The 24034-nt window shown below is 37.3% G+C and overlaps 1 protein-coding gene across 2 annotated transcripts in view; it reads left to right on the forward strand.

The window, feature by feature from the left end:
* LOC108703061 (partitioning defective 3 homolog B) overlaps nt 1–24034 on the forward strand; it is a 407382-nt gene that overhangs the window by 88132 nt on the left and 295216 nt on the right. For both annotated transcript variants that reach the window (XM_041579184.1, XM_018239010.2), the window contains exon 3: nt 23566–23689. In XM_041579184.1, the coding sequence (XP_041435118.1) occupies nt 23566–23689 (124 nt within the window). The remainder of the gene's footprint in view (nt 1–23565; nt 23690–24034) is intronic.

Consider the following 24034-nt stretch of genomic DNA (forward strand, 5'->3'; position numbering starts at 1 on the left):
TACAACAAGTGCCCAAACAGCCAAGCAAAGATTGGGGGATCAATGTATTGTTTTGTAACAGAGTTCCAGTAAAGGAGCACATAGGGCAGCTAATAACTAAAAATGCTTCAGGCTCCTGCAGCAGTGAACTGAGATAATTTTATTTTGTCTATGCCAAATATTTAAGCAGCATATTTTACATTAGTTGTAATAAATGGGCACTGACACTCTGCTACATCGCCAGAGGAAGAGGTTCGCTTGGCATCTTTCAAGATTCATCCGTTGAATATATTTCTATTTTGTTGCTATATGCAATTTATTAGATACCTACAGCTATGCTCTATATCCCAGCAGTTCCATTTGTTTGATTAGCACTGTGTTGGTGTGACAAGGCAATCTATCATAGGTAATCGATCTTATTAGTATGGAGATGATATAAACACAGAATGTATTGGTTTAATAGTGCAAGGGGTCAGGTGCTGTACACATTATGGATGTTATTTTATATGCTTCATTCAAAGTCTGCATGGCAAATAAGGCAAGCACAGCAATTTTCCACTTACAAGATATGCTTTCTGACATAGCCATTAAATGGTATTGTATAGTAAATAAAGGCATCCATTTAATATTATACTTTGCTTTCAGCTAAAGACATGGTGCACCCTATATAATCCTTCAGCTTGGTGGCTTTAACCCATAGATTCTACATCATTGCAAGCAAAGTGAGAGTGTGCCAACAGCATAGAATTCCTGTAGCGTTCCTACACCTGATGCTAGCAGGGAAAGGGTTAAAAACAACATTTAACTTAATATAAGTATATATCATTCTAAGTAGCAAAAGTACACATTTTCAACAGTTATTTGTAACTTTTATTCTTTTTCTTATTATTATTAAATGCAGCGTCCTATTACACGGCATGCATGGCATTGTGGGTATTGGCTGGAGGATAGTTGACATATACTACATTGTATCCAGAACCAGAACCTGCAGTGCATTTACATTTTCTTTGATTAGGCAAGTTTTCATTTCTATGTTTACATCTCCTTTAAGTCGTCTCATATATATGATTCTGCACTGTCGTTGATGAAAGTTGCTTAGGAGGTGGTGTAGTAACACAAGGTAGCAAATAGGTCACTACTTTACTTCCTCTATCCCTTCATGTAAACAAACAAAAAAAAAAACCAGCACCCCATGATGGATCCCTATCACTTGACCAATCCCCTCATGCTGCCTTATTTAAAAGAATCCCCGGGTCTCAACTATGCCTTCCAGCAACCTATCCTCAATGTCAATTAGTGGAGCATCAGCAACACATGTTAACCTGTGCTAAGTTTACATTGTCTAGTCCTACACAATGCCCATTCTGCACCCCCTCAGGGAGGCATAAAGCCTCAGAATTCATGTTCTTGCATCAGACCAGTAAGGCTAATTTTTTTTCAGACCTCAGAACCTTCCACTCTGCTAAAAACTTTCAGGGACTTTCCAAGCAGCCTCCCCAAAGTGTTGCTTTTTTCCCACAAATGCTTTTCAGTGTTACTATCCCACACACTACTGTCAGTTCTTGTTTTATATTTTATATTACTTTCATTCAAGAATTAAGTGAACAGTACTTAACAATGTGTTTTGCCATCCTGATAGATAAAACAGACTCTTATTTTTCAAAGATTAGATTTAACGATCTAAAGCAGTTCCCTCTGGTAGAAAAAAATAATGATTAAACCTTGCAAAATTATATTTTTTTCCTCTCTAAAGTGTGCAGCAATTTCATCTTTATGCCTTTTTATGCCTTAAAAGTCACCATAAAGGAGGCTCTCTCAATCTTAGTAATTGTGTTGAATTAATTGCTTTCCAGCTTCTGGTCACTGATCACTCCTTACTTAATATTAATCATAGGTGTTATAATTTCACAGTTGGGTTATCAGAAATAAAGATACAGCAGATAAATTGATTTTGCTGCTAAAAAGTACGGTCTGTGGCTGCTGGTTGTTAATGCAAATGTGCTTCTGTTTTATGTGTTCTGTGTTTCTTACATCAGTTCTGTATTTAAATGAGAATGTTGTCATATAGAAACAGCTGGTGACATTAATACTGATTGTAAAGTCACATAGAGAAAAGTTATAGTAATTTTCTTACATGACCTAGTTAGGAGGCTTTTGCACTACTTTTGCTTTACTCTATTTAATTTCTCAGGTACAACCATTTATTTTGTTTTAATCAGAAAAGTAACTATAAGCTAGGACAATATTTAAAAATAATAGACAAAGTAACAAGCTGAAAAAATCAAGACCCCCTTTTGACATGAGCTCATTCAGTTGGGCTTATCTAGAAAAGGTGCATAAAGACAAACTGAACTTCCAAAAACAAATAGAAACATATATTCAGGAGGAGCACCGCTGTTTACACAGGTCATGAAACTCCAAGGTGACTTTTCATATCCTCATATTTTACACCAAGGGGTATATATTTTATTATAATACACCAGTTTTAGTCAGTATTAATATAAATCAATATGTACCAATTATAGCTGATGACATCACTAAGCACAGTTTATAAGGCTATAATTTATAGTATATATATATATTTTTGCATTATAGCCTTTTAAAAAGTGCTCCGTGTAATCAACATTTATAGACTGTGCGTAACAAGAGCACTTATGTCAAATGACTCATTAAGACTTTTTCTTATGGATTAGTGAGATTAAGTTTTCAAGATTCAAATATGCAGTAGTTGCAAATTGTGGGTTGTTAAATAACTACCATATCTCTCAAGATATTACCCCTTTTTAAATAAAGTAGCTGTACAAATAATTGTAAGTTGTAAATTTGTGTATTAATCAGAATTTGGTTGTCCTTAGTTTACCTTTGTAATTATTTCACCTAGGGTTTTTTTTATATATAAATGTATGTTTTCTATTAGCTGGATAAGAAGTCACCCCAGCAGTTGGGCACTGTAAAGTAATGTATCAGTGGACTTATAATGCATAAGACAAGCTGGAAGCTGTTTTGATGGAGATTGCCTTATACATGTTTAAAAAAAATATATCAAAAAACAGCTTGACAGCCTAGTTTTGATCGCTATTTTTATCTTCCAAAACTCATTTATCTGACAGTATATCCTCCTTTCTAATTGCTTCTCAGGAGACAGCCACTTCTCTTTTCTTAAATAACCCAAGTTTCACCCTGGGAAGATATTCTCTCAAGACTCATTTAAAACTTAAAGTAGAGTCAATAAGAATGTTATGTATAATAGATACGCTATAGGCTTTGTACTATTTATGTTGAAAGGTTTATGTTGTTTAGCAATGTAAAGTGTTTTTTTCCCACTTTCTCTTCACATTGTTTAGTTTAATCCCGTGCTGCAAAGTATCATAATGCATCGTGGAAATCCTTTTTTAAATAATATGCTCTTTTGTTAGCTCACAGGCTTTTAAAATCAACAGTAAATTAAAGACTTAAAACAAGATCTTTTTTGAGAGATATTTAACTTAATTAACCTAACAAGTGGATGATGCATCTTAAAACACAACGCAAAGCAGACTTTACCCTCCACTAATGCTCCGTTATAGGAAAGGCAATTATAACACATATCTTGCTTATTCGGTGTGATTGTATTTCATAGCTATCCCATATATTTACTGAAACATATTCTTATCTTTATAAATTTAAAAAGTCATCCCTTATATGTAATATGTAACAGTGTCAGTGATGTTAAATATAAACCTTTCATTGGAGCTAAAGCATGTCTGCTGAGATACACAACCAAGAATTTGCAGCATTTTGGCCATGACTAGATTACCTTCACTCTACCCAAATGTACCCTATGCAAGGGCAGATTCTATAACCAAACTCACGACTGTCAACATATAAATGCAACAGTTGTTAGTTGTGGTCTGTAATGAGAGAAGGATTATTATACTTTATGTTTACATATTCTGACATATTCTGCAGCACTTTTCAGAAATGATGCATCATTTACTTTAGTCCCTGTCCCAGTGGAGCTCACAATTTAAGGTCCTTTTGACATCAGTGCACACTTCTGTTAATTTTAGCAATAGCCAATTAAACTGAATGTAAGTTTTAGGAGAATAAGAGGAAACCCACACAAGCAGAGAACATAAAAACTCCTTGCAGATAATGCCGGGCTTGAATAGAACTTAGGTCCGAGAGCTACAGATAGCAGTGCTAACCACTGATAACCACCCTGTTCTCTCTTCCATACAGCATCTGTAGAACTCCCTCATTACTACTACTACTACTAATGAGTACCTATGTTACTATATATAGACAATGGGGATAGCAAAGACAAGAAAAAGAAGGTTGGGTTAGGAAATGTCAAAGAGAATACTGGAATCAGACATAACAGGGTAGAGCAAAGTAGGATAAGGGACAAAAATGTAATAGGGGTCAGGAGAGTTTAGATGAAGGCAGAGATGGAAAGATGGAACACGAGATGAGGAAGGAGTAAAGAAGACAGGTAAAAGTAAAGTTAAGAAAAAAAGAGTAGATAAATGGATAAAGAGAAGGATAGTAGTATGTAGGCACTGACTATATGGTTTCCTGCTGGGACCATACCAGTATTACACTGCTGGTACATCTGGAAAAATAAAACAAATGTTTTTTTTTTGACTTGTAAATGTGATAGGGATCATTGACTTTAAGCTCCACAGAGACAGTGCTGTGGAATGTTATGGCCAGAGCCAGATCAAGTGGTACTGGCACCCAAGGCAAGGACATTAGTACTCTGTTAGCTATCAATTCAGGAACATCAAATAAGTCAACCAGCTGAACTATCATGAAAAAATTCTAATAAAATAAAACCCCTTTCCCCCAAATGTGACCTAAACATAAGCCTCTCTCAGCCCTATTTCCACTCTGATTTTGGCACTTATATAAATAATGATAATCTAGTTGCACCACCTCCTCTTTGCATGGTCTCTTTCAACCTACTAAATCTATCTTCATACAGAGATGACATGGAAGAGAAGGCTGTTGGCATCTTTAGTTACAAGAAAAGGCAGACCACGGTTTCCTGGCAAAAAAAACAAAACAAAAAAAAATGCTACTCACAAACAATTGCAGCTAATGAACCGAATGTGTTATTTGTTTTTATCCCACTGAAAACATCTGCTGATATCGCTATACTTCCCTGATTCCAGCAACTGTTGTATTCACCAGTATACACCCAGCTGCACACATACCTGTACCAAAAGAAACTGCTAATATATGTATATTTCTTTGTGTTAATATATTATGAGTAGCGGAGGAAGGGAATATTGCTAAATTTATCACATCCTTTTCATTTTGTTTTCTAACAGTGTCTGTGCCAAAGCAGCAATTCCTTTCCACCCTGTCTACCTTCCAAACATTGAATCCATGTCATTGTGTTTGACAGCTTTCTGATTTCCTTGTCAGATGCAATTTTGTGCTAATCAGATTGCTTTAGTTTAGTGTCAAAGATGCAGGCCATGCATAATATTCTCCAATGTCCACTTGATTGCAGTAAGGCTGAAATGACTTGGGTATTAATCTGATAGAGAGCAGCTCTATTGATATGCAAATAACAATAGGAGAGGTGGAAAGGTGCTAGAACACAATGCGACAGGTGCGTTCTAGAGAAACAGAAACCTGTAAGAAGCGATGCTTTTTTTTCGGTTTCAGGCTTTGCTGATTTTTTGCTATCATTTCCAAAAGCCCTCAACAAGCCTGAATCATTGTAATCAGTGCTGGCTCATTACAGTGCCATTATTAATAATAGACTTGATTAAATGTAACAATGAATTTAAATTTCCTTTTTCCCATGCGTTTGTAGGACGAGTGAAATTTTAATTTAGCCATGAGTTATTCCTTTGTAGGATGGCCGACTCAGAAGGGTGAATAATTTTCGCAAGGATGAAAATAGGAAAGTGTAGGCAACGTTTTGATAATCCTTTGCTAAATTCTATAGAAGAATGGGAAATTGGGTTTACATATTTTAATGGTGCAATCATTTCCCCATAAGGGTCCCATGAGTTGTATCATAATGTCATATATTCACACCACAATATTCATATAGACTAGGGTTCAACTACCCTAGCTTTGCAATCCTCTGGGGAGGAATAAATCACTAGAGACGGAGGCTGTATGGTTCCATGAATTTTCCTCATCAAGTTACTAATTCTGACCCATTTAGAGAGACCACGCTTCTTTATTTCTGGTCAAGTACATAGCACTTTGCTGTTAATCTGTAGCCATCAGCACCATGATTAGAGCCAATGACAATCTGTGTCTTTGTATGTATAAATGAAGCTGTCATGTTGCTTTGTTTTGTTGGACAATCTTTATAAAGCAAAATCCATTAGTACTTTAGGGCATACAAAATATATTTATATAGGACTGCTGTAGCTGTCATTTCCAGTGCCAGGCTCAGCTCCTTTTGTGACTTTTCATATTGATTCCTGTTCATACTCTTTATGGAGGAAGCCTTTATAAAGTGCAAAATATTTGCATGCTCTTTGAATCCCACTGGTTTATATACAGCCGTTGCTGTGTTTGCATGAACATTTTGTAATATAAATGTACCGCAAATAATGCCAATATCACATTTGCAGATGCATAGCCATACTTCTGGGGTAGTGATCATGCTGGGAATTCAAGAAAACAGTTCTTTGGGGTAATTTATAGTCTAGGATCATGCACAAGCATATATTCCTCTTAATGTCCTTTATCTGATTGTATTAAGTAAAAATAAGAATGAGTAGTTTTGGCAATGGTTGTTTGTCATCTGCTCGGATAATTTGAATGCATAATTGGCTGCTCACTAATGCTTCTCTAAAAACAGAACGTCTCTAATCAAATATAATAAGTAGGTTTAGTGCGAAATAAATATATTTTTTGAGATGTTGGAAGCGAGTGCCAGTGAATTAACAATGCTTATGTTTATTTTGCCTCATCTGCTGTCCGCATTCTCTAAAGGGATTGGAATTTAAGAACAAAACTTTAAAGGTGGTCTATGCACCTTTGTGTGGGTCAGTAGTGTTTCTCTGTCTGGGAGCTCTTTCATAACAGAGCAACGGTTTCTATCATTTCCACGTAACCAGTGATGATCCTTAAGCAACAGATGAAGGTATTTTTAAGTTAATATAAGTTTAGGGGATAGCACTCCAATTCACAGTAGGTCTGCCAGTCTGCCTCCTTTAGGCAGCGGTTGTCCCTTTTAGGCTGCTGTTTTTTAAATCCTGTGGTTCTGCAGCTTTGTCTGGAATAGTTTTTTTTTGTACTCTAATGAAGTTAATAGCAATTTTTATTGGTAATACATTTTCCAGATTAAGATAGCACCTAATGAGAAGATTGTACATTTTCACATATCCATTCAGCGCTGCTTACAGCACATTTATCTATGTCAATATAATAAAGTATAGGCCAGTAATTCTGTTTTGAAGAGGGATCCTCTAATTGATTCACCTACTTATCACAAGCACAAAAATATCACAGAACACTCTTCCTCATCAACACAGACACACAACCAACGCAAACCAAACATTGGCTTGGACAAAAGAATAATTATTTGCACTGTCGTTGCTGCTCTCCCAGAGATGTGCTTTTATCTTACACAGCAATGGAGATTGCCTTTAGTGAGCAAAAAATATTTTCATGTGTGATGGTGCAGCAGCCTTTCTGGCATCCATGGCTCTTTCTTTCTCCATGATGTTTCAGAAGTCCTAACTGATCATCTTTTTTCAGGACAGTTCACATTTGACTCCCTATTTTGCAGCCCCAACGTATTTGTTACAAGACCTTCAGTGCCAACTACATCACTCCCAAGAGCTTGTCATCTTGCATGATGAGATTGTGACATCACCCCCCACAATATATAAAGTGCACACACTGTTACCAGCAGACAAGAGGCCAGGGGAGCACTGATGTTTAAATCTGGGCAGAGCTTAAGGTGGAAGCTGCTACTGTGCCTCTTGTGAAATGATTGTGTTTCACAGTGTCACAAAATGCTTAGGGTCGACAATATGTCATGATATACTTGTGGGTTGCAGTTTGTCTTGTAATACATGGGGAGCACAATATATAATAACATGTGCTGTTGTATTTAGTGCTTCTTTACTCATGATGGTGCCATTCCTAATATGTAAAAAGGTTTTTGGCTTTTATAATTGGGGCTGGTAGTTCAGGGGCGTGTGACTAGAAAGTAGGTATGGTCAAAAATTCTACCACCTTCATCCGTGGACCACTTAATTTATCTGTGGTTTGAACTGCTTTCGAAACATCTAGGCAATCTTTCATGCCCCCCTGAATAGCATAATCTTCAAAGTCAAAGTAAACTTTATTGTCATATCAGCAGTTTACGAATAAACAGGGAGACTAGACGACGTGGCTCCAGCTAGAACATATCACAAAAATGCACTTAGAATACACAATAAATATGTAAACATTTGAAATGTGCAATATATTGGTAGAAATTGGAATTGTGCAAATAAATTAACAGTTCACAAAGTTAAGATCACAGTTCAGGTGTGTCGGAATGTAGTGGGAGGGCAGGCAGTGAGTTGAGGAGTCTGATAGCTTGTGGAAAAAAGCTTCCGCGCAGCCTGGTTGTTCGGGCTTTAATGCTGCGAAAGCATCTGCCGGATGGGAGCAGCGTGAACAGTCCGTGTGAGGGGTGTGTGGAGTCCAGTGCAATCATCCGCTATGCATTTGTCGATGTAGCAGGTCACAGAGTCTGTGTACGTCTCCAAGTTGATGGAGCCATTGTGGGTAGCAGCCTCCCTGAACAAGTTCCAATCTGTGCAGTCGAAACAGTCCTGAAGTGCTTCCACAGTTCCACTCGGCCAGACTGTGATGGTTTTTCTGGCTGGTTTTGTGCGTTTGAGCTGCGATGTGTATGTGGTTGATAACATCACTGTCAGAGGAACCTATGTGCGTGCATAGGCTTTGTAGGCGCTGCGCACGTTTGTGTAGACTTTGTCCAAACAGTTCTCTCCCCTTGTAGCAAAGTTCACATGTTGAAAGAATTTGGGAAGCTCTGACTTCAGCTTCGCACGGTTGAAATAGCCGGCAATGACGATAAATCGATACGGGTGCGGAAGCTTGTTGATAGTCTCGAAAAGCTCTCCTAGCGCCAGGTTAACATTTGAGCTAGGCGCCAAGTACACAGCTACCACTAGTACTGTGGTAAATTCCCTCGGCAGATAGAAAGGCCGACATTCAACAATTAAAAACTTCACTTGTGGTGAGCAGTTGCGAGTCACTTCAGCAGAGTTGCACCAGATTTTATTGATATAGATGCACAAACCGCCACCTCGGCTCTTGCTGACCAATGCAGCGTTTTTGTCGGCTCGGTAGCAGGCTAGCTTGGCTAGCTGGATAGCCGAGTCAGCGATGTTTGTGTTAATCCATGTTTCTGTGAAAATAAAGATGCAACAGTCCTTTATTTCTTGCTGGCTTGAATGCCGGAGCCACAGATGATCCATCTTGTTGTCCAAGGAGCGAACGTTCGAGAGCAGGATTGACAGTAGCGCTGGTTGGACCGGGTTAGCCTTTAGCCTGGTGCTAACGCCCGCACGCTTTCCTCACTTTTGTTTACGAGCGCATCGCTTGTGTCTTGTCCGGCAGCATCTCAGAGTCCCGGTCTTTGTTCTGAGCTCCGGTGCTGTTAGCAGGCCCAGACTCCGCAGAATCAGCAGATTTGGCGTAGAAGTTGTGCATTTCATCCCGATTTTGAGCAGAGTGTGTCTGTCGTAGGTAGTACGCATAGTGACTAATAGTAACACAAAAACAAACCTGACAAACATACGGAAAAAAATAATAGTAAATAAATAAAAATAAACCGTTTTTCTACTGTATTCGCTGGAGCAGTTAGCCGCTGCCAGTTGTGGTGCCGCCCCACTAGGCCCACATTCTCCACCGGGGTGCCCCACGTCACCAGGCCAGCAGTCCCCCTGCAGCTCAGCAGTCTGCCCCCAGCTCGGTCCCCGGTACCTCTAAAACTCGAGTCCCCGGCTTCTTTTGAGGAGGTGGGCCCGTTTTGTTCTTCGGCTCTGTGTGTGCTAAAGAGCCAGTTTTTCCTCCTTTAGGCAGCGGCTGTCCCTTTTAGGCTGCTGGTGTGGGAGATGTTGGCAGAAGAGGACTTGTAAAGCACAGATGGGTGCAGATTTAAACAGTGCCCTGGGAGCCCTTGCAGATGTGTCTTCCCTGGGGGAGGGTAATGTTAACCCACGTTAAGTAAGCAACAAACTAGATTCATATTGCAAGTTTTTCAGGCCAGAATTGAGTTTTTCTTCCTGTTGATTAATTGTGGCACACAAGAGGATTCAAGACTGATATAGTCTTTTATAAGTCAAAACACAATAGAACCTAAGCTTGTTGTCTTGATGCAGTGTTAAGCAAGGTAGCGATATCCATTTTTCTCCTAAAACTTTGACAAAAGAGAAACTTTGTACTGTTTCCTAACCTATGGAATTTAGGTTTGGGAAAAAAACAGCAGATTTTGTGAGCGAGAATCTTTAATGTATTATCTGTTATATTAAGTGATGTGTTGTTTTATTTTAGTGTCTAGGGCTCTTAGAATAATTTAGCAAATGTAAATGCCAATGCTTTGCATAATGGGTAATTCAAATTATTTTTCCATAGGAACTGCTTCTTGCTTTGGGATAGCATTGTCAACAGGCACTGATATCCGCAACTTAGAGGGATAAAACTAATGAAAACCTACATTTTATTACCCATGAGTTAACATTTTTGTAATCTAAAAGCACCGCCTCTACTTCAGAACCAAAGAGGCCTAGTGCACTAAAAACAACTTGATGCCTGTACTCAGTGGCGGAACTACCGGGGGAACAGGGGGTGCAATTGGGCCAGGGCCCACACCCCCTCAGGGCCCCCCGGCAGCTGGCACCCCATTGATTTCCGGGTAGATAATTGGTTATGGAGGGGGACAGGGAGCCCGGCTTCATGTTCCGCACAAGGGCCCGTCCCCTCTAGTTACATTACTGCCTTTACTGGACCATCGAACTAAATTGTGGAAATGTTTTAGTAGATGAAACTAAGGGTGTCTGATTGTAATGTATAGCTGTCATTGTCCCTTCATTGTACTAAATATGTTTTATATTGCATATTATTTAGACCCATATAGGTTTCCATTTGTCTGTTTTACTGTGTAGGGTCCTGTGGAAAATAATTTCCCTGACAAGGTTCAGCTATATCATTGCAACCCGTTTCATCCTCGTTATGTTTTTAGGCATCACATGCTGACAGCTTCAATTCCATACAAGTGGGTTGCATCTTGACTTAGCTGAGACTATGGTAAGTTAGACCTGGAAGATCACCTAGCTATGCAGTCCTCAGCAAATTGTGTCAATAATATACTAGATCAAAATGTTTGTGAAAGTTCTCATTCATTCAGGTCATGGTATATCTATAGAAATGAGTCAAAATAAGATAACACACTGGCTTTTTTGGACTGTTTGGTAGGAATCAGAGAGGGTGGCATGCTGTAAATAGAGGGCTACAGGAAAACTACCCACACAGACCAGTACCTGCTGTTTGACTCCCACCATCCACTAGATCAAAAACTGGTGGTCAACAAAACTCTACATCACAGAGTAGACAATATCCCCACCAGCACAGAGGCTAAGTTGAAAGAGAGTGGGCCCTGAAGACATGTGGGTATCCAGATTGGGCTTTTGTGAAAACCAGTAGAAAAAGAAGCAATAACACCAAGACTACTGGTGAAGGTGGAATACAGGACAGGAGAAAGAACTTGATCCTCCCATATGTAGCTGGGGTGTTGGAAAAACTTAAAAGGATTATTTATAAACACCACAACCCTATGTGCTTTAAACCCAGCAACACACTGAGGCAGCAACTAGTTCACCCAAAAGACCCAACCCCAAAGCACAAGAAGAGTAACATTGTGTATGCAGTGCAGTGAGGAATGCTCTGATTTATATGTGGGGGAAACCATATAACAATTACACCAGCGTATGGCGCAGCAAAGAAGAGCCAGCTCCTCTGGTCAGAACTCAGCTGTGTACCTACATCTAAAAGAAAAAGGACACACGCTTGAAGACTGCCAAGTCCAAAATATAGACAGGGAGAGTGACTGGTTTAAAAGAGGTGTTAAAGAAGCCATAAATGTAAAAACTGAAAAACCAAGTCTGAATAGAGGAGGGGCGGTGTGACATCTATTGTCTGCCACATACAATGCTGTTTTGGCACCTCTCCCTGGAAGGTTTAATAACAAATCAAAGCTCCAATCTTGCCAATACAATCAACACCTAACTTAATGACATCATTGTGGATTATGATAAACAGATGATGCTGATTGGAGCAACATTCCAGAGGATATAAAGTGAAGCAAGATCCTATGTACAAATTATTCTGAATTGAGAAAGCCAGTTGTATGACTGGTGAATAGTGATGGGCGAATTTGCGCGTTTCGCTTCGCCGAAAAATTTGTGAATTTTCAGAGAAATTAGTGAAACGGCGAAAAAGTTGCGAAACTGCGCCGGCGTCTCATTTTTGACACCGATGTCCATTATTTTACGCCAATGCCCGTTTTTTGACGCCGGCGGCCGTTTTATAACGCCGACGCTGGTTTTCTTTGGATGCCGGGGACAATTTTTTTTTTTTACGCCGGCGAACTTTCGTCAGCGAATTTCTGCTCCCGTTTCAAATTCGCGCCTGGCGAATAAATTCGCCCATCACTACTGGTGAAACGTCTTCAAGAATAAACACTGCAAGTCCAGTTGATTTGACTTATTTCTATAGATATAACAGATCAAATACCACATTCATAATATTTCAGTTGTGTGTAGCAATATGTTTTCATAATTCTTGTTTTTGCTTTATATAGTGGCTGTTTAAATACTTTCGACAGCATGCAAGAAAATATAAAATATACAAATACAGATGGGTGAATTTGACCCGCTTCGTTTCGCCAAAAATTCGCCCCCGAAATGTCATTGATGCCCATTAAAGTCTATGGGCGAAATCTTTTTGACGCGCGTCTTTTTATTTTGACGCACGACACCATACAAGTCTATGGGCGTCATTTTTTCAGCGAAACAAGGCGAAAAAATTCGCCCATCCCTACACTACACATTTTCGGTGGAGTTAAATGCTCAACACTGGTGAAAAAATACATATAATCATGATCATTGCAAGCACATCTCTTACAACAGTAGCAGTTCTATGCATACTGGGGTTCGAAAATCCTGTTCCCCTGTGTACAGGGAGGTAAAGTCTTGTTTTCATATCAGAATATGAGTTATATACACATACAGAGTAATTAGTAATATCAGTAGTGATGATATTAACATTTAAATGGCAAGCAGAGAAAGAGACAAAATAGATTTACTTACTACTTTACTAGTTTAACCCAATACTGTTGAAATAATTAAATCAGTAATCTGAACTTTCATTTTGCAGCCTGTATAATTGGTAATTAGTCATAACTGTCCAAAAAATTGTGAAAAATATATATACAGACTAGCAGTGAGGAATTATATTTGTGGTTGTATTGGCACCTGCAATACCTTTCAAATATTTCAAGCCTAAACTACTACTTTAAACATAAGCAAAGACAGCTTTATATATCTGCTCAGCTAACAAATCATAGACCTTGTCAAAACACTATTTCTTCAGAGTCACTGCTGCTCATTTCCAATAGTTGTAATATGAATTGAAGCAATCTAGGAGGATGCATGGATTGCCAGTCATTGCAGTGTGATAGATGCTGGGCTGGATTACTTCTACTGTAGGCAGAAGATTCATGGTCATTAAGGGACAGCTTACAAATATGTTTGGGAAAGTTCTCATTCATCATTATTTCTATAGAGGCGGCTTATAAAAAAAAATGTAAATGGGTGAATTATAGTGGCCCGATGCTGTACTTCTCAATCATGTATTTTATGCAAAACTGATTTTAAACTGAAATTAACATATTATGGGGTCCGTTTACTAAAGTGCGGTAAATTTGACTTTACGTTTCTGCATGTTATCGCTGAGAATATTTTTCCGCCAGAATATTTGCAGCGACTAAGTTTACTAAACAGCGAAGTGCTCATTGCGATCACTTGCGGTAACTACATTAATGGACCAGCTTATGTTAGCGGTAACTTTAGCGAATTGCAAATTTTCTGGCGACAAATTACGTTTTTGCGAATATTTATGCTATAAAATAGTCTTTTAAATAGTTTTTAAATAGTCTAACATTTTTAAGAAACTTTACTGTTAATGTGTATTTTCCAGGCATATGTTCCAACAGAGTGCTGAGCCCTTAGCTCTCTGCTTTTAGCCTCCCAAGAACTGACTATGGGGTAGCTCAAGTTATTGTTGGAAGCTAACAGAGATAACAATACTTCCCTCTTTAAAAGTTCTTTATCTATTCTCTGTCTGGTGCTGCATTTGAAAATAAAGTCAAAATAATTTTTTTTCTCAGATGACAGCTTTGATAGTTTGTTGGAAAAACTTGTACAAAAATGTAGCGATTCACTCCGGAGTTACGGCAGACTACATTACATGCTGTGATCTGTAGAAACTGCCTGATTTGTGTGTCTCCTAGAAACTCTCTGCATTATTCTAAATCAGAAATATGTCAGCACTTCTGCTTTATTGTTTCCTGTAGGGAATGCATTGCTAACGGGTAATATCTGTTCCTTGTTCCTAGATACTGTGAATATCTCTGTACATTTCCAGCTATTGTGAAATGCAGCAGTCAATATATATATCTGCAGGGGCGTAACTACAGAGGAAGCAGACCCTGCGGCTGCAGGGGGGCCCAGAAGGTATAGGGGCCCCATGAGGCCCTAATTAATGAGCAATTTCCATATATATTGGTAAAAAAGGGCAACATGTGGTTATGTTGGGGGCCATAAAATGAATTTGCTGTGGGGGCCAGTAACATCTAGTTACGCCACTGTATATCTGTTTTCGGATATTGTAAACAGTGCAACAGTGCAACAAAATACAATTTATTTTTTCTATTGACATACCCTGAGCACTGTGTTTTTGTGTTGGTGTGCAGTGAGGTGGCTGTGTGATATACAGGGTAGTTAATATAAGGAGTAGTTAAATGTTGTCATGAGGATTAGGTTTTGTGCTTAGCAGCAAAGTCCACCGAGGACCTTCATACATGTCAGCTTGTTAATAGGTAAGTTATTTATGTCTTATGTTTTTGATGTCTTAGATGAATGTCCATGTCTTCAAACAAGGTTTATCTGTGATTAGATTTTATTTTTGTGTTACTTTCTAGACATTTTGAGGTATAATGCTACAAGTTCTGTAGAAGAAAACATACAAAAGTGTAGTATCTCAGCGTTTAAAAGAAGGTCATCTAGGATGTATCCTAAGAAGAAAATTGATTGCTTACACTCCAAATGCATTGTAAGCTTTTATACGCACTGGGATGTTTTGAGGGTCCAAAGCTCTTGGAAATTTATAGGTCAGTCTGGTGTGTTCCCTTTTCAATTATAGACTTTTTTTCACATTTGGTTTTATCTGCTTGGAGATGTCGTGTTCATAAAGTTAAATTATTTAATCCATCTGATATCATACACGAGACACATCTTTATAGTGTAATATACAAAAGCAAACTGCAAAGAAATCTGCTTCAGTCATTTATTGTGTTTTAAAGGACACGTCAACCCAAAAGATTTTTTTGCGTAATAAAGAAATCCTCATTCTAAGCAACTTTGCAATATACATTCATTACACATTTTCTATGTTTCTTTTGTTTTTTGCAAAATAGAAACATTACAAATTTTCTATTGTGTTTAAGTTATTTGTATTGCTATTGAAATCAGCCTCTGACCTTTCCTACTCCCTGCCCTGGAGGCTTTTGCAACATTGTTTAAAAAGTAATAACCAGGAGTTAAGAAAATTATGCTTTCAATAGCAATTCCATTTACAAATTACATTTTAAAGCACTAACAATTTTTAATAAAGTCATACTGGAAAGTTGCTTATAATTGTGTTTTCTTTTATTAGGCAAAATATTATTTTTGGATTGACATGTCCTTTAACACAAGATAATGTGTTAATCGTTTAGCATGATGCCTCCACCACCATACTTCTCTGTTGGTATCAGAGACCTCTCATCTGGATGGAAAGTTTGCACAAAAAAAGCCATTACTCAAAAAAACCCAGACAATTTGATAGGTATATATATACAGGGATGTATAGATAGAATTTATATTTATCAAAATAAAAAATCTACACTTAAAATTGGTGGCCTTTCTTAAATCATTAAGGATGAAGTCATATTTAGTTTTGTACAGTACTGTAACACTATGCTCCTGCCTTTCCTTTTAAGCATCAGGCAATTTTTGCAGACTTTCTTTCTATACAGTATGGGGGGAAAAGAAATATGAATAATGACCCCTGGCTAAAATTAAGAGACAAACTTTTTCAGAAATAATAAATAACGCAAGTATTGGGTGAGCACTGACTAAATGTGTGTTTGGGAAAAGAGCCAAGACAGAGAGTCTATTCAAAGTAACATTTAGGCGACTTCTTCCAGGCATGAAATATTTTATGCCCCAGATTAATGGCTTTTACTGTGCACATTTACATTTTTATTTTGTTTGTCACAATATAGTGTCTTGCAATTAATAGGTAAAGGAGACGTAGCCTGACAGCATTTTGCTCAATGTGTGTATAAAACTGACATGTTGTTAAAAGATAACTTTTAAGGTTTATTAGACATATTTTTGTGTTTAGACGTAACTGCTTCTTTGCAGCATTTATCGATCTTTGTGTTTCCTTCATGAGTTGATGCCCCTGAGTTTCAAGTAAGAGATCCTAATGTGTCACATTTATCCAAATTAAAATCTAAAAGTCATTTGGTGCTTACAATTTTATGTTGAAGTAAAACTAATGAAATTGCATTCATTGTAAAAGTGACTGAAAAAAAAATAAAAAAAATAAAAGTATCTCATTGGCACAACGTTTCCTGTCTGAAATTATTTTTGGCAAAACCAACTGTTTGCCCAGAATTAAACTTGTATTTTCTCTGCTGTTTGTGTTTTCCCTATATTACTAAACTATACTATCAAATCTTATAGCAACGGTTCCAATGCGTAATATACATTCTAATATGCTGTTTTTAAATAGCACACCCACCACAAAAGTCTAATCCCAAACAAATATCTATTTCTTCTTTTTCCATTGAGACCACACATTTATGTTATCAAAGGCCAGAGCATTATCAAGAGTAAAAATGCACAAATTATACATTTGACAACAGGTGAATGTTGCTTATAATTATATTCATTAATGAAGCAATGTACTCTTTTGTATATAAATTCTTAGTGGGACAACACTTCCCCCTGGGTTTAATAGAAGGAAGTATAGACCAGGGTGGGAATCAGGAGGAAAAAAAAGTGAGACAATAAATAGAGTGAAGTCTAAGTAAAATAAGGGGAATAGGACATTCTTACTTTAGTTAAAGGAGAAGTAAACCCTAAAAATGCCATATTATATACTGAATTTATTGCACCAGCCTAAAGTTCCAGCTTCTCAATAGCAAGATGGGGTCACCATCTTGGAAAGTGTCTGCGACACTCACATGCTCAGTGGGATCTGAGCAGCTTATGAGAAACTAAGCTTAGGGTTCATCACTAAATATCAAGAAAATTAGGTTGACCTGTAAAATAAGATGATGCTGAAAGGCTGATGCTTGCTGCATTTGTTTCTGTGTTGCCATGTAATAATTATCTGTATTAATTACTAATCAGCCTTATATTGTAACATTTCTATTCTATGTGTACTGTATATTGTGAGTGGGTCCCTAAGCTCAGTAAGTGACATCAGCACAGAGCATGTGCAGTGAATCAGTAGAAAAGAAGATGGGGAGCTACTGGGGCATCTTTGGAGACACACATCTTTACTGCTAAAGGGCTTTGGTTGCCTTGGGCTGGTTCAGAAGCCCAAAACATAATGTGCAACATTTTAGCATACTTCTTTAGTTACGTTTCACAGGAAAGTCGTATTTGGTTCACCTAAGATGTCTGAAATGTTTCTCTGCTAAATTATTTAGTGTACACAAAGTCTGTGGCTGATAAACTGCTGTATTTATCTCACATAATAGTCAAATTCTTGCACCAAATTTGTTTTGCTCATAAAACAAGTTTCTTGCCAGTAGGTGTTTTACATGAACTGTTTCACCTTGCTTATAGAGCCAACTAATTATTTCTGTGAGCTATTTTGCTTTGCTCATAAGCCCACTCATTTTATGATCTGTTTTATGTTCATCAACGAGTCATTTACAACAGAAGTCGGACCTTCTTCATAAACCTGGTATTTTATACTGAATTATTTTATGATTTCATGCTTTTCCTAGAAGAAGACATTTCCGAGTAGGTTATCTTTCTTATGATTGAAAATGGTTAAAAACTGTTCAAATTGTTACCTTTCTAATTTAGTTATACTGCATGAACACCTAAAACATTCTCATATTTGTTGTGATCTCAATTTTGAGAACAAATAGGTTTGGATTGTATTCCATAGCATTTTTTCAGAGAATTTAAAGCTTAGGGTATGAATGCATCATAATACAGTGTCTACATTTACTGAATCCATGCGTTTTGTGTTCTGGATATGAGGTTTTCCTACCTTCTAAATATTGCCTCCAAAGGGGTTGGAGAGTAACATGTTGCTCACGAGCCACTGGTTAGGGACCACTGCACTAGAATATGAAAGCTCTTGTACATATGATGAGTGCTTGTATCAGCTTTAAGTGCTTATTCAGATTATTCAAATAAGCATTGTGTATAAAAACAAAGCTAAGGTCTTTGCTGTGACAGCACACTGACAATACACTTATTTGGACTTTGTTCCTTATAGATGCCATAAATTAGGATTCCATGTTTGGCTTATCATTCTTAATGGCCATGTTTTAATAAAAGTGGAGCACAGGGTAGGCAAGTAATTTATTCTAATGTATTTATATCACTAGCAAGCATAATTAGAATTTTGGGGGAATTTTTTGGTGGAGGGAAGATGGTGGAGTTGACAGGGTAAGTAAAATACGGGGCAAAAAGAGATGGACACTAGTGATGTACCCCTACCCTAACCATGTGCTTATAAATAAAGGCTGCTTTAAGCATGTGCCTGCTCTGCCCCACCACCTACAAACTTATCAGGCTGGAGCAGCCATTTTATCTGCTTTCTCTATAATGCCCATGATGGTTGGGGGAATTCTAAATTGCATTAATAGACTATGTTGCTTGGAAATAGAAAATATTTGTATCATATTATTGACAACCACTTACATCTCCCGCTATTAAAATATGAGCAATCAGATTTGAATAAATGAAATAAAATCTGTTAAAAGGACTGCTATTGGCACCCAAGACACTATTTAGCAGGCAAACTATATTATGCTGGTATTAAAGCACCCTGGGAATAATTAAAATATTAGGAGCTACCTAGTGTATTGACTCAGCAGTACATTAGAATGCTTTTTTTAGAATCTTAGGAACTAGCTAATGTATTGACTCAGCAGTACATTAGAATCCTTTTTTTTAAGAATCTTGAGAAGAAATATCAAATATTTATAACATTATTCGGAAAAAAGCTTGATGGCTAGGGGGAAAGTTGTAGGAGTTTTTTCTACTTGATATCACATCATTCTGGTCCATCAAGCAGTTGTGGAGGAAATCTGATTTTTGGGTGGGAGTATTTTATATTTTTATTTATGAATCTAGGAATTGTTATTAAGGAAACTGAGACACACCTCAGCTATCTTTGTTTGAGTGCATAAATGCTTCAGCCAAATCAAATCCGCCTTATTCTACTAAACTCTTGTGTGGTGGTGGGTGTCCCGAGCATATATGTGGGTCCTGTTACAGCAGATGAAGTTGTTTGTTAATTAGAGGTTTCTGACCCTAGCGTATAGCATATATAGCTATATTTTGTGTGTGTGTGTGTAGAAGGTGGAGGCATAATACAAAAATGGCTCACTTATGGCTCTACTAGCAATGTACAATGTCAGTCAATTGTATTATTTTCTATTATTCATTGATGAGGAGGAGATCTCCTGTAAGCAAAAATAAAATGTTGTGCAGTTTCCTTGCACAACAGAATTATTCATTTGATTCTGCCACATTCCTCAAATATGACTTACAACTTTGTTAAATTAATTATAACTAAGGTTATTTAATTCCTTTAAATGCATGTGGCAGAACATAAAGTATTTTTTTTGCAAAACAAAATTGCAAAATCATAAAACAGGCAATAAATTGTTTTATGATCGAGTATTCTGGTCTGTTCAGTGTTTTATTTTACATTTTCCATTAGCAGTAAAACTTCTTTTAATTACAAGTGGGGAACTGTTCAAACAACAAATGTTTGGCACCTATTCCAGAACATAACTAATAAAACAGCTCTAGCAGTTAAGATTCAAGGGCTCCTTTAAGTAGGCTAAAAAAAAATAGAACCGATTTTTGCCCATTTAAACATAGAATGCAGAGCACTTACTTTTGCTCATTCTGTGACTTGTTGCCAATTTCCCAGTCACCCCTACCACGTGGAACAGTGCACTTTGGTTCAAGGAAGCCCTATACAGGTATAGGATCTGTTATCTAAAATACTCGGGACCTAGTGTTTTCCAGGTAAGGAGTCTTTCTGTAGTTTAGATTTCCATCCCTAAAAGCAGTGAACCCAACCATTGGCCCATGAGCAACATGTTGCTCACCAACCCCTTGGCTGTTGCGCTCAGTGACCTCAAACCAGGTGCTTATTTTTGAATTCCTGGCTTGTGAGCAAGTTTTTTTTGCATAATTCCAGATTTACTGCCAAACAGAACCTTCTGTAGGCTGCCAGTCCATATAGAGGCTACCAAATAGCACTTATTTGGCATGCCCAGAACATTTTTCATGCCTGTGTCGCTCTCCAACTTTTTTCACAACGTAATGTGGCTCATGGGTAAAAAAGGTTGGGGACCCCTGCCTTAAAGGAACAGTTCAGTGTAAAAATTAAAAAAAAAACCCACAGGACCTAGTGATTTCCAGGTAAGGAGTCTTTCTGTAGTCTAGATTTCCATCCCTTAAAACACTGACCCCCAACCATTGGCTCATGAGCAACATGTTGCTCACCAACCCTTTGGCTGTTGCTCTCAGTGACCTCAAACCAGATGCATATTTTTGAATTCCTGACTTGGGAGAAAGGTTTTTGTTGCATAATTCCAGATTTACTGCCTAACAGAACCTCCTGTAGGCTGCCAGTCCATATAGAGGCTACCAAATAGTCAATCGCAGCATTTATTTGGCATGCCCAGAACATTTTTCATGCCTGTGTCACTCTTCAACTTTTTTTACAACATAACGTGGCTCATGGGTAAAAAAGGTTGGGGACCCCTGCCTTAAAGGAACAGTTCAGTGTAAAATTAAAGTGAGGAAATAGGCTGTGAAAAAAATGCTTTCAATATAGTCAGACAAAAATGTCATCTATAAAGGTTGAAGTGTAATAGCTAGAACACTACTTCCTCCTTTGCAGCTCTCTAACCTGTTACCAGTCAGTTTCCAGTGCCTTGGAAGGGGGCCATTTGGGACACAGCCTGTTCATTTGCACAGTTTAATTTTTACATTGATTAGTTCCTTTAAATCTGCTAAAATATAGTTTAAACACTAAAGGAAAACTATGCCCCAAACAATGTAGGTTTCTATAAACATATATTGTATATAACAGCTCATATGTAAAACCTGCTATTTCATTGGCTTGTGTTACATTGTATCAACAGTTTATGCAACCAGGGCAGAAAACAGAAAGGGACAGACAAACACTGCTTTCACTAGCAATAGAAATAACCTAAAACCCGTAAATCTGTAAAGAATGTATATTGCAACATGCATTAAAAAAGGGGGTGAAAAACTAATTTTTTTTGTTTTTATTTTTGTGTCCCTTCTTGATTTTCTTTTAGTCCAGATTAGGATGAAGGTCTTGAAATTATTAAAAAAATAAAAATATTTTGAGCATTATATGCAGTAGAATACCTTAATGAGTTGTGACTATACAAGTATCAATCACAATCTTTGGTGACAGGAAAGATTGTTTGTTTCCATTACAAACGTTGACAGCTGAATCATCAGAGGTACAGGTAGAAACCGCAAGAGCCCTAGCCGATGTTCAGGTGCCTTCAAAGGTTGATCGAAATGTCCAATCTTGGTTCATCTACAAGATAACCATATCCAAATCTTTTGCAAATATCCGTTGCCTCTTCTCCCGCCATACACGCTCTGAATAATAATATTTGTGTGTGTATGTCCACCTGTAAACTGACTTATAGGTGGTGAGTATATGAGAGTAGAGCTATTTCATTATAACTTTAGAATCTGTCAACAACTAATGTCAGCATCTTTTAAAATCATTTTTCAAACCAGCATTACTTATATGGTTACATAGTTTACATAGTTAGATTGGGTTGAAAAAAGAGCAAAGTCCAACAAGTCCAATAAAGCCCTCCAAATGAAACCCAGCATCTATACACCCACTGACCCCTCCATTCACTTCAGTGTTCTCCTGATGGTGGACTGTTATGAACATTAACATTTGCCAATGTGAGACAGGCCTTAAATTGCTTAGAAGTTACCCTGGATTTCTTTGCAACCTCTTGGACTATTAGATGCTTTGCAGTTAGAGTTGTCTTTGATGGTCGACCACATCTGGGTAGGGTAGGGTTTGACTGTTTGGAGTCCAAACTCTTTACAGATAAGCTTTGTAACCTTTTCCAGCTTTATGGGCATCAACAACTCTTTTTTCTGAGGTCCTCAGATACCTTCTTTATTCAATCCATGATACACATCCATAAATCGGTTGTATGTATGATCAGGCTTTACTGGATCCCATTATCTCACTCACACCTGATTGTCATCCCATTGACTGAAAACACCAGATTTTACCTTCAAATTATGATAATAGGATAGACTTACTTTTGCCACATTCAGATATGCTATTAATGAATACATGACCAACTATAATAATTTTGTTTATTTGTTTTTCTTCATGTACTTTTGACATGTTTGAAATTCAGATGATGTTTTAGGTCACATTCATATATATAGTAATTTTCATGCATCATAAGAAATACTGTAATAGTTGTATAATATGGTGCAGATGCACTTCTTTTCCATTAAGGAAGCAATTTATGTACATTTGAAGATCTCTTTGATTGCAACATTCAATTAATGTACCAAATACAGAATTCAACTTCGATTTGGCCAAATTCCAGCATTTCCTCAATGATTCTTATTCAGCCCTTCCTTTAGAGTTTGCTCTAGAACCTTAATACCCCACATTTTTTGTCCACAGATGATGCATTTTATAAAAAATAAGCAAATTAGGATTTAGATAAGTGTTCAGACAAATCAGTCCAAAACAGTTGCATGTGTTTTTCCAAATGCAAGTCTCTATTTTATTACTATAGGAGTTCCTTATACTCTGATATATTACAAATTTAACTTGTCTTTGTGGGTCAATTAGTTGTTCTTCTTATTGTGGGTTATAATTAAATTTTTTCAATGAAGACATGAAAAAATAGCATAAATGTAAATATGTTTTGTATCATTAATGAAATAAGTATATTGAGTTAAAAATTTTCAGATAATTGCTGTGTTTGATGAACATGAAGCCCCAAACACAAAAGAAGATGAATTATCAGCTCAGCTTTCTGCCTTCCAGCCACTTAGAGGAGAAGTCGATGTCACATCCTCTGCTTTGCAAATAGGTATGCATGTTTATCCATCCTCTCCCCTGTTTTTTTCCACATTTCTGTTTTATATTTTGATTCTGTTTTTTTATTATACATATACTTTAATGTTCATTTAGTTCTACATAAAACATTTTTTATTTCTCCTCAACCCATCTGTTTCCCATTTACTTATTGTCCTGCCATTTACATATTCAAATATTTTCTGTTTTTCCTTCCCTTATTGGCCCTTTCATCTTTCCTTTTGTCTCCTTCTATTACATAAACCTCATAGTCTCTTCTTCTCTCTCCATTTTATGGACGATTCAGAAAGAAGCATGCTGCAATGTCTTTGGAAGTTTTAAATTAACTCCAAGGGCCCAG

This window comes from Xenopus laevis, chromosome 9_10S, assembly GCF_017654675.1.
Source record: "Xenopus laevis strain J_2021 chromosome 9_10S, Xenopus_laevis_v10.1, whole genome shotgun sequence".
NCBI classification, from domain to species: domain Eukaryota; kingdom Metazoa; phylum Chordata; class Amphibia; order Anura; family Pipidae; genus Xenopus; species Xenopus laevis.